The sequence below is a fragment of the Tachysurus fulvidraco genome, chromosome 24 (genome assembly GCF_022655615.1).
Source record: "Tachysurus fulvidraco isolate hzauxx_2018 chromosome 24, HZAU_PFXX_2.0, whole genome shotgun sequence".
Classification (NCBI taxonomy): Eukaryota; Metazoa; Chordata; class Actinopteri; order Siluriformes; family Bagridae; genus Tachysurus; species Tachysurus fulvidraco.
In genome coordinates, this window is record NC_062541.1 from 2,395,362 (window position 1) to 2,407,861 (window position 12,500).

Below are 12,500 nucleotides of genomic sequence, written 5' to 3' on the forward strand. Positions count from 1 at the left end.
GTGACATTTGTTCAGTGTGACATTTGTTCAGTGTGACATATGTTCAGTGTGACATAGGTTCAGTGTGACATAGGTTCAGTGTGACATTTGTTCAGTGTGACATACGTTCAGTGTGACATACGTTCAGTGTGACATATGTTCAGTGTGACATTCGTTCAGTGTGACACGTTCAGTGTGACATACGTTCAGTGTGACATTTGTTCAGTGTGACATACGTTCAGTGGGACATTTGTTCAGTGTGACATTTGTTCAGTGTGACATACGTTCAGTGGGACATTTGTTCAGTGTGACATTTGTTCAGTGTGACATACGTTCAGTGTGACATAGGTTCAGTGTGACATTTGTTCAGTGTGACATACGTTCAGTGTGACATACGTTCAGTGTGACATTTGTTCAGTGTGACATACGTTCAGTGTGACATTCGTTCAGTGTGACACGTTCAGTGTGACATACGTTCAGTGTGACATTTGTTCAGTGTGACATACGTTCAGTGGGACATTTGTTCAGTGTGACATTTGTTCAGTGTGACATACGTTCAGTGGGACATTTGTTCAGTGTGACATTTGTTCAGTGTGACATACGTTCAGTGTGACATACGTTCAGTGTGACATTTGTTCAGTGTGACATTTGTTCAGTGTGACATACGTTCAGTGTGACATACGTTCAGTCCTAATTTGTGAGGATTTGTCGATTTTTGTGATCACAGAAATGAACACAAAATAACAAACTCCGTAATATTCAGAGCGATTTTTCAGAATGACGCAGATTTTTGTGACATCGTCAAAACGCACAACCGTCCGAATCCCTCTTTCCTTCCCAAACAGGAAACAGGAGCACAGCTCTGGGAGAAAGTCATTACATATGTGTCTCACCACGAGGAGGAAAAAAGCCGCAAGCCGTTTGACTGCAACAATAATGCCAAATATTCTTGTTTAGGACCGACTCAAATATATTTTTTTTTGCTTTAAGTCCGACCGTAAACAAAATGTTCGCGGTCACTGTTCAAAAGTCGTACGGGTTCGGGCGCCATGATACATCTAAAAGATTCATTAAAACAGCTCAACACCGCTTTAACTTGGCATGAAGTTCTGTAAAAACTGTCCGGCATCAAAATAAGGTTTGCGATGATGCGCCCGAAGGCACAGGTCGAAGACCCAGTCAGTGACGTCACGATATGCTAATGTGTTTAAAGTCATACCTACGTCATCACCGTCACCAAAATCGTACTTTTTTTTACTTTTGAAACTTAAAAAAATATATATATATAAACCTACCTACCGACCCTTTTATTTATTTATTTATTTATTTATTTATTTATTTATTTATTTATTTATTTAAATATTTATAAGGACGGCCCCACAAAAAGATCTTAAATCCTGGAGAGACGAATCTCCGCTCTGCTGGACATGTTTGAGAAAGCTGCAAAAAAGAAACAGGTTTCAGTGCTGTGTCATGTAAAGGGATTTGGGATTTCCAGGCTACCACAACCCCCCCCCAAACACACACACACACACACACACACACACACACACACACACACACACACACACACACACTGTTCACCTACACTTACAGTACTTCTAATGTCATGTAACATCCTAATGTCATAACGACGCACGTAGTCATGCTATTTATTTATTTATATTTATACTAAACTCTGATGGAAATTGGAAACCTTCTGTTTTGCTCCGTTTTGTTTCTCTGCGGTTGATTACTGAAAAAAAAAGAAAGAAAGAAAAGAAGAAAAAAACTTCCCTCTAAAAATGTCCACATGGAAACTGCAAATGTTTCTGGATGAGGGATGTTCTGAGGGAGCTGATTTTTTTTTTCCTTGCCAAAATAACATACCCTGAATTCTTTTACCATTTATACTCCAAGTTGTGTGCTTTAACCCAAAGCTTTGATGATATAAATACAGCCGGCGGCTCGCATTCCTGCGTGTACGCAGCATCGGGGGGGGGAACACACATTTTCTGAGCTCGGCTGTTCCGCGGCCCGTCGTGCACACGTGTGATTCACAATGTCACTTTATCTGCTGACTAAAAAAAACACAATCACTGGCTGCTTTCTGTTCGGCGCTCGGTCTCGTGTTGCCCCCGGGTTAGTTTTGGGTTTGTGTTTAACTGCATTAGTCACAGGAAGTCATTAAAAGTGGAAATGATGTGATATGAGATTGTTGATCATTTGTCACGATGGAGTTTTTTTACACCTGGTCACTTCCTGCGTTGTCTGTGATCCGATAGCTATCCGATGGTAAAAAGACCAGGTCTAAATGCCCTCCGAAACGTTTTGGAGATGGATTTAAACCTGATGGTACAAACCCCTTCAGGAGGTGGTCTGGGACGCGTTTCATATGAAACTGGACAGGTGTAAATGAATGTGGTTGTTCGAGCCACATATGTCAGCGCTATACTCCTCCCAAACGGAAGTACGTCACTCGCAGGTGACTCACGAGTCATGCATCGCGCCAGAAACAAATATGTTTTCCCACCAGCGCTGGCTCCGATCTTTCACCCAGGCGTCTCGTTGTGTCTTAAAATGCACTGTTGCAGCCAGCGAAAATGCAGCAAACAGTAAATGCTGTTTTTTGTAGCAATCGCATACACCAAAGTGTGTTCCGTTTCAATTACCCCGGAAATGAGGTAAATTATATTAGCATTTTGGGCGGGAGTAGAAAGATCGGATCGATATCCGATTCGCCGAGACGCGTTTATGTGGCCTGATGTAAATGGGACAGTTTTAACAAATCAGATAGCTATCGGATCAGAGACAACACACGACCACGTGACCAGGTGTAAAAAGGCCCTATTCTGTTCGCCGTCTTCGCGTGTCTTTAGTTCGCAGATAGTTTTGCTAACGTCTGCCCCGAAGACCAGAAACAATTATTCTGGATCTTGATCTTTATTTCAGGCTCAAAATCGGTTTTGTTTGATTTGTTTTAAACCGTCGTTACTGTATCTTTCCGTGTTTAGTGCCGCTCTCGCGCGTATCAGCTCGTTTGGCGACTCCGAATCGCGGTGAGGTTGATTTGTGGGGGGGTTTTTTTTGCTTTTTTTTTATTTGTTTGCTTTTGCAAAACTTTTAAAGATCATGGGTCCAGATCTGAGGAACAGGTAAACGTCTGTCCTGTGGATTAGTTTATAACCGCATGATATGATCGATTTACTTCCTGCAGTGAGTAGATTCAGAGTCAATTCACTTTCGGATAAGAGTTGACTCGGTAGTGGATCAAGACCACCGTAGCTCCAGGACTCGGACAGTGACCGCTGTGACCGCTGCGTTGTCTCATGACTAAAGAACCTCTCTGAGGTGGAGAACACCTCCTCCTTCTGATTGTTCCTAAACATCCGAGTCTTTTACTCCGGTCTGATCTCAGACTGATTCAGAGTCATTCGGATTTTCTCCTCTTATTTTTCTATTTTGAAATGGACACAATGTTTGTGATGATGATGTTTGTGACATATAGATGAAGGACACCAGGTCTGTTCTGTTTATTCCTTTAACTGTGCAACTTATCACCATCTTAGCACCCGGACCGACTCTTGAACTTTACCGTGTCTGTTTTTTGTTGTATATTCGGGACGAGTTAAGAAGACGTGTCCGATTTTTGTCCCGAGGACGTTTAAAGCTGTTTTCAGTGATGAGGATCATTAACACGGGCGTTAATATTTCTATACAGTTGACTGAAATAACATCCCGCTGGCTTTTGAGCACCGAGCACCAACTCCACCATGTTTTTCTGGCTTCTCTTTCGATGGCTCCGTCCCAAACCTTTCGACCACTGCTGCCTTTTTCACTGCACAGTCAGCATGAGGCAGAAGGAAGCATTCTGTTTTTTTCCAGTCCTGGTTCTGCACCTCTGTTCTGCTCTGTTTCCTCCATTTGTTCCTCAGTTTCACTCGTTTATCTCCTGTCTTTCGTCTTTCTGTTTTGACCCTTGACTTTATTCTTCCTCTCGTTGTGGGTCTTTCCCTATAATCCAGCCGGAGACGGCATTTGACCGAAGGCTGAGTTACAGACTGTTTTTTTTTTCTTGCTAACCACAAACACTTGACAATGACAAAGTAAAATTGCATGTCATTTGTTTGAAACTAAGTGCTTCTTGGTTAAGCAGTGGTCTTGTAAACACTACAAACTAGGGCTTGTGTTTTTATTGAGAAATCCAGAAAGCTAGTCGAGTCACCTTGAGAGGTCTCGAGTGAAACCGATGACTAAAAAATGCTGCATCTCCCGAGACAGGACGTTAGTGAGAGTCGACCCCGACCCCTTCGGGTCCACTGGCAGCGTAACATGACCTCCTGCTTGGTCTGACAGACTTCTTTTAAACATTACCATCTGTGTTTCTCCCTCTACCCTCTCTCTCTACCCCCTCTCTCTCTACCTCCTCTCTCTTTCTCTCTCTCCCTTTGTGATTCTTCTCCGCTGTACCTCTGCTTTCTTTCTTGTCCTGTGCTCATGAAATTCACCCTGTTGTTTTTTTTCCTTATTTCCCTGAAACTGACTTCACACTATGCCAGGATTCTTAACCCGGACATGCACTCTTTCGGTAAGTCTGACCCCTCACACTCTGCCCAAAGCGCTTGAACGGCTCTCTTGGCCTAATCGCTCTGTAGGCGTGTTTGAGTTTTTTTTTCCCAGAGAGTTCAGAATTTGTGGTTGTTTTTTTTTGCAGCTTGCTCTCGCTCCCTCTCTTTCTCGCTCTACCCTTTGTGGGCTCTGGAGTCCAGGGCCTGCAGACTGCCTGCGATTCTTGTTGAAGTCTGAGCCAGCGGTTTTCTCTCCATGGCCAGCTCACTCCCGAAAGCACCTCCTCCTCCTCCTCCTCCTCCTCACAGAAGGCCAAAGGGAACAGAGCGAGGACGAACCAGCTCATTCACCTCGGTGCTCTCTCCGGCTCTGTGCTGGAAGAGGAGGAGGAGACGAGTTTCGTAGCAATGGATGTGAGGAAGGTGTGCACTCGGAGCGCATGGCTGAGGAGGAAGAGGCCTCGGCCGTACGAGCGGAGCAGGTTCTCCTCCTCCTCCTCTTCCTTGCTACGCCGCTGGATGTCTCGGCTGTGCTGCGCATCTCGCGCCTGCTCCTCCAGCCTCAGCGCTTCAGATCAGTCACTCCTGCAGCCGAGCTGCTGTACCAGGCCAAGAGGAGCTCAAGGGATGGTAGGAGATTCTGTAGACAGTGGGACAAAGGAGTACCAGCAGGAAGAATGGGAGCAAACGGGGGAGGACCAGGATGAGGAAGTGCTAGAGGAGGATAACGATGACAACCAGAATGACGATTACAATAACGACAATGCCAACGATTCTGAAAACGATGAGGAAGACGAGGAAGAAGTCGACGTGGATGTGGATGTGGATGAGTGTGAAGCAAAAGACGAAGAAGAAAGAGGTGAGGAACTTAAGGAGTTTAATGCATATTAAAGACGGGAAATGTTGCACCGCTGCCGCGACGTGATGTCAACGGGGCTCAGAGCATTTCTGACATTTATCTAGTAGAGCAGATCATTTCAGCCGCTTTTGCTCGTCTGTCTGCTGCTCACAGAAGCGAATCTCCCTGTTGCCCTACGACATGTCACGAAGCGACAGCCTCCCAGGGGGGAGTCACCATCAGCCAAAGTGATGGGGACGCTCTGCAGATGTTCTGCTCCAAAACCCTTCTTAATTAAGAAGAACTCGCAGTGGTAACGGTTGGGATGCTGATGGGAAAAAGGCATACAGAGTACAGTATATTCTCTGATTGATACCAGGCGCTGTGGTCCTGAAAGAACCTTGCTTTCATTCCTCTGCATAAGTGTAACTTTGGGTAAAGCGACATTTTCAGACCTGCCCTTCTTAAGTTTTTTAATAACCCAAACTCATCTGGATGTGTTTAGATCAGCCGTAGTCAGGCCGTGAGTCGGGCGGAGCGGAGCCGCTCAAAAAAAGCCAAGCTGTGATGGATCATAAACCCAAATAAACAGCTCTGGGAATGTGCGACCGGTCGAAAAGTCCTGATTATCCTTTCGGACAAATCATTAAGACGGGTTTCTAATTTGTTGCCGCCGTCTGCACTCTCGGAAAGTCCCTTCGGCGGCGGGTCAAACTGCGGCCCCTCGAACGCGGCGCAGTTTACAGTTTTAAAAAGAACCCAATAACAAAGCCACAGTTTTAGTCTGTCTCTCTCTAATTCCCGTCCAAAGAGCCAAGATGTTATTTGGCGTGTTCGTCAGAGCTTTGTTGTTGCTTTTTTCTCCTCTCAGTGCTCTCATTTTTTTTTTTTTTTCTAAACCATCAGTTAGCTGCTCCGTCTCGCAGGTTTTTTTCTCTTGGTGACAGACACCCTCTCATCATGCTCCTGTCCTTTAACTCAAACCAGCTCATAACCCTATTTTTGGATTTGTACTGAGGTTCTTTTTTTTGTTTTTCTTTATTTCTTATTTCTTTGTTTTATTTTTCCCTCCTTTCTTCTTCCCTTTAACATCTGATCACCTCCAGCTGTTTACATACAGCTCATGGGGCATAAGAACTGTTCAGACCTCCAGCATGACAACCGCTGACCTACGAGTCAGGAAAATGCACCATCATCTGTTTAAGGGGTGCCTTAAAAAAAAAAAAAAGGAAAATTGGTCCTATACTGTGATGTGGTCACAAACCGTTTAGTAATGAGGATCTGATTCATGTTAGACACTCTGATCTGACTCCATCTTTCACGTTAGACACTCTGATCTGACTCCATCTGATTCATGTTAGACACTCTGATCTGACTCCATCTTTCCCGTTAGACACTCTGATCTGACTCCATCTTATTCATGTTAGACACTCTGATCTGACTCCACCTGACTCATGTTAGACACTCTGATCTGACTCCATCTTATTCATGTTAGACACTCTGATCTGACTCCATCATCACTGCTCCGATCCCGAGCTCAGGTTACTGTCTGTGTGGAACCGGATACGTTTTCCCCCTTTGGATTGTGGGTTTCCTCCAGGTTTTCCAGATTCCCTCCAAAACATGCTAGCAGTAGAGTAGATTAGCTTTGTTTAATTGCCCCTCGGTGTCATGGAGGGTTTAAATTTTGCCCTCATACGGAGTGTACACGCAGCTCATTCGCAGTTTTTCCGGGATGTTCCTGAAGATTAGTGAACCTGGTTATACTTTTTAGCCCCTGACTGCACAAGTAAAACATAAATAGACTTGAGCACTTAGCATAAAGTCCATTTTGTAACTCTTAAAGGTGCGGTCTCCGATATTTGAAAGCCAATGTTGACATTTGAAATCACCAAAACAAACACGCACCTAACCCGAACGGGTCCCACCCCCTTTATCGATAGCTCCGCCCACACATACATACGTAACCCAGGCGACTAACGGAAAGAAACGTGTCTTTATCATAGCTGAAGGGAAGAACAATACGATTGTAGATAAACAAACAAGCAAAAATGCCACACAAGCATAATCATGTAAAGGACAAAGGCATATATTAGTTCTGTGTAACAAAGCAAAACCAACGTTACTCACCTATCGAGAAGGAAAAAAGCGCCTCGGCGTCTTAAGTAAAGTCGGCCACATATTCACAGGTCGGAGTTTCCCGAGTCGATAACTCCTGAGCTAAACGCTGTTACTACACAAAACGCGGTTGTAGCTGCCTCTCTACATTACTACGATAGAAAAGAGGTGTTAGTTGTGTAGTAACAGCGTTTAGCTCAGGAGTTATTGACTCGGGAAACTCCAACCTATGAATATGTGGCCAACTTCCTGCTCCTTCAGTTCTCTCCAGCGCTGGAAAGCTGATCCTATATTAACACGTCCTACTTCTTGTCCTTATCGTAAGTCTTTCTTCTCTTTCTTTCTTTGTTTTTATCCTCCATGTCGATGTTAAAACCGCTTTCTGCTAATGTCACACATGCGCACTAAACACTCTCTCCGCTCAGATCGACAAGCCCCGCCCCTTTCTGCTCATTGGCTACACGTTTGTTTTGATTTTTTTCTAAAATCAGAGACCCCACCTTTAATAACAAACTGGAAAGAATTGACGATCGGTTTTCCACAGAAATTTAATACGAAGGCGTCGGTGAGGATTGTTGACCGATAAATCTATACTTTTTCTATTTTTAAGTAGCATTATGTCATTTTACACAATCTTGGACTTATCTAATATTTTGTCCTGACAAAACTCCAGCACCTGAATTTTTGGTGTGGTGTGAATTGTTCGAGGGTTTTATGTTTGCTCAAAGATATAAAGCGATAAAATCCTCACAGTCGAGAATTCTCTGGAAATCGTGTGTCAGTGCCGAGGAATGATGATTGGACTATTTGACCGAACACTACGCAAACCTCTGGGAGAAACGTTGCTATTAAAACACGCCGCCGCGCTTCTTCTCTCTTTCTTTCCCGGTTTCATATTCTGCGCGGCCTCAGCACTTTTCTCCGCAAATGCGGTCGGATCCTCGGCAGCCGAAGCCTCGGTCGCTCGCTCCGAGCTCAGAAACATGCACACATTGCTAAAAGGCAAAGCTTTGGTCATGTGCAGGTCACCCTGACGCAGTTCCTGCGGTATGTCTGACAGCAGCGTGAAGGACGAGTGTGAGGTCTGCGATACCTCTGAGCTCACCTTCAGAAAACACAAACAGCTCACGGCTCCGATTCACAGGAGACCGCCGATGTGAGGTATGCGGGAACATACAGGAAGTAGTTTATTATTGTTGTTATGTGGAGAAGTTAAAACGAGACATGATCTTAGGAGCTCCCAGGAGAGCAATGTGTACATGGGGGTCATGTGACCTAAGGAGTCGGTGAAAATGCTGCAGCTAAATCACAATGCTGACTCAGTCAACTCATTGGAGCTTACTACAGTACTACAAGTCTCAGGGTCCGTGGAGATAATTCCAGTGACTCTGTTGTTAATTAAGTTGATTATTTTGAATCAACTCTGTTGAATCGGTGAAGTTGGCTCAGTGGTGCAAATTCAGTTGCCATGCCATCGCTTCAGTTTCAACTCGGTGACACTGACTTAGTGAAATTGATTCATTGGAGCTGATTCAGTTGTCAGGCAACAGAGGACTCACTACATTTGACTCAGTGGTTCTGATTCAGTTGTCAGGCAACAGATGACTCACTACATTTGACTCAGTGGTTCTGATTCAGTTGTCAGGCAACAGATGACTTGCTACATTTGACTAAGTGGTTCTGATTCAATTGTCAGAAAACAGATGACTCACTACATTTGACTCAGTGGTCCTGATTCAGTTGTCAGGCAACAGATGACTTGCTACATTTGACTCAGTGGTTCTGATTCAGTTGTCAGGCAACAGATGACTTGCTACATTTGACTCAGTGGTTCTGATTCAGTTGTCAGGCAACAGATGACTCACTACATTTGACTCAGTGGTTCTGATTCAGTTGTCAGGCAACAGATGACTCGCTACATTTGACTCAGTGGTTCTGATTCAGTTGTCAGGCAACAGATGACTTGCTACATTTGACTCAGTGGTTCTGATTCAGTTGTCAGGCAACAGATGACTCACTACATTTGACTCAGTGGTTCTGATTCAGTTGTCAGGCAACAGATGACTCGCTACATTTGACTCAGTGGTTCTGATTCAGTTGTCAGGCAACAGATGACTCACTACATTTGACTCAGTGGTTCTGATTCAGTTGTCAGGCAACTGATGACTCACTACATTTGACTCAGTGGTTCTGATTCAGTTGTCAGGCAACTGATGACTCACTACATTTGACTCGGTGGTTCTGATTCAGTTGTCAGGCAACTGATGACTCACTACATTTGACTCAGTTGTCAAGCAACTGATGACTCATTACATTTGACTCAGTGGTTCTGATTCAGTTGTCAGGCAACAGATGACTCGCTACATTTGACTCAGTTGTTCTGATTCAGTTGTCAGGCAACAGATGACTCACTACATTTGACTCGGTGGTTCTGATTCAGTTGTCAGGCAACTGATGACTCACTACATTTGACTCAGTGGTTCTGATTCAGTTGTCAGGCAACAGATGACTCACTACATTTGACCCAGTAGAGTCGATTCACTCGTCACACCGTATTCGACTTAATATATTTGACTCGGAGAAGCATAATTTGTCGTCACGGTATATTGTCTCGGTACGTTTGATTCATCGGAGCTGATTCGAGCTTGACTTAATAATCCTGATTCTTTTGACAAAAACGCTGGCTCAGAAATTTGACTTTAGTTTTATTCACTTGTTTGTTTGTCTCAGTCTATAGTTGAAATTGATTCAACTTGTCTGATAAAGTTGATTCGTCTCACCGAGTTGACTCCGTGGGCCTGATTTATTCATTTGACCCTGTAAAGTTCATCCACTCGATTTTGTCTCACTCAAGTTGGCTCAGTAGAGTCGACTCGATGGTGCTGTTCCGGTCACTTTCAGTAAACTTTCAATTAGTTTAACTTGTATTTAGTTTGTCTGCCTAAATCGAGTTGACTACGATTAAGTCCCAGTGAAAACACCTCAGTGAATAAAAGTTGAATCACTAGAGCTGACTCATGGAATACGAATCAGTTAAATTAATTCACTTGACTCAGTGAAGCTGAAATCGACTTAGTTAAAGTTGTATTTGGTTCAGTATTGTTTAGTCGTGTGTGTGTGTGGGTGTGGGTGTGTGTGGGTGTGTGCGCATATGCATGCTAAACCTGTAGCAAATTACAGCCATATTTTTTTTTCTCTTTCGCACACACACACACACACACACACACACACACACACACACACACACCCTTGTCTCCACCCTCTGAGTATAATTGTCTCATCTGTGTGTCTCTGTATTTGTCTGCTGTATCATTTAGTGTGTGTGTGTGTGTGTGTGTGTGTGTGTGTGTGTGTGTGTGTGTGTGTGTGTGTGTGTGTGTACACGCAAATCCATTGTCTCGGCTCGGCTCGTTTCCCTCTGTCCTAGAACCTGAGGATGTTTAATGACACACTTCATGACATTGTGGTTTTTTTTATAGCTATTCTAAAGAATATTTTCCAGACAGACGTTTATATTCATTCCGCTGTCATTAGTGGGATCTAGACGTAATTATATACTGTCATATGTGTGACACAGACCCAGACAGATGGGGAAAGACTAGAGGAGAGAAAGAGAAAGAGAGGTAGAGAAAATAAAGCAAAGAGACAGAAATTTGCCTTCCTTCCCAACCAGACTGACCTCTAGTAACCTTTAGCATATAGAAATCTGTTCGTTTGAATCGTAACGCTGCCTGAAATGACCCATGTATATGGAAAACAGGAAGTCTTATAGAATTGAAGCTGCTACTCAGTCTGACTGTAGGGGGAGCTGCAGAGCAGAGTTTTGTGAGCGACTGCATCTTCACCTACGTAGAAAAAAATAGCATAGGGAGAATACGGGAGGTACGTGAGCGTCAGAGATCCGCAACGAAAACAGCAATCATCAACATGAAGCTCCGCCCACTTTTCTGTCGTCATATGTTTGTCTATATCACCTGGTGGTATTATAAATAAACAGGTGTTTATCAGTTCAGATATGACATCTGATCACCAGGGGGTGCTGTAACGTTCAGCTAATTACTGAGTTAAAGGTGGGGTCTCCGTTGTTGGAAAGCCAATGTTGACATTTGAAATCACCAAAACAAACACGCCCCTAACCCAAATGGGTGTCACCCCTGTTCTGATAGCTCCGCCCACATATACGTACGTAACCCAGACAACTATTAAGGCAGAACTTGCTGGGGCAGGTGGCTGAGGGTATATTTTTATCAGTGAATGAACTCAACGAGTAATACTGTGGTAATACAGATGTGTTTTTGTAGTACTGTGTGTTGTAGCGTGAAAAGTTTAGCTCCGTTTCACGCGGAAGACGTTCAGTTCTCTCCAGAAGTTGATCCAAAGCTGATCCTATATTAACACGTCCTACTTCTTGTCTTATCGTAAGTCTTTCTTCTCTTTCTTTCTTTGTTTTTATCCTCCGTGTCGATGTTAAAACCGCTTTCTGCTAATGTCACACATGCGCACCGAACACTCACTCCGCCCATATTGACAAGACACGCCCATTTCTGCTCATTGGCTACACGTTAGTTTTGTTTTTGTTTTGTTTTTGTTTTGTTTTTGTTTTGTTTGTCGGCCCGACTCAGTCTTCTGAAGCATTTCGCAAACAACGGAGACCCCACCTTTAACTTATAACTAATAACTCAGTTTCTCAGCTGAACCAGGCTTAACACCTGCACATTTATTAACTAGTAGGTCAGTGACATGAGGCATCAGTCATCAGATATCAGCTACATCTATATTTTTGTATGTTTGTGAACCTATTTTAATGTAAATGAGACAGACAGATGGAGAGAGAGGGAGAGAGAGAGAGAGAGAGAGAGAGAGAGAGAGAGAATACCAACACCCCCCCCCCCCACACACACACACACACACTTCATCACATTCCTCAGCTCACGCACTGATAGTTGCCATGACGACAGACTGCGTGAGTCTGGTCTGGTTTATACGTCCATAAATCCAGCGGAAGACTGAGGCAGCAC

General features: G+C 43.9%; 1 protein-coding gene across 1 annotated transcript in view; it reads left to right on the forward strand.

The window, feature by feature from the left end:
* Window positions 1-4,897: 4,897 nt before the first annotated feature.
* tanc2a (tetratricopeptide repeat, ankyrin repeat and coiled-coil containing 2a) overlaps window positions 4,898-12,500 on the forward strand; it is a 41,402-nt gene continuing 33,799 nt past the window's right edge. Inside the window, 1 exon segment of the mRNA XM_027154874.2 lies at window positions 4,898-5,385. Within this exon segment, the coding sequence (XP_027010675.2) occupies window positions 4,935-5,385 (451 nt within the window). The 5' untranslated portion in view covers window positions 4,898-4,934.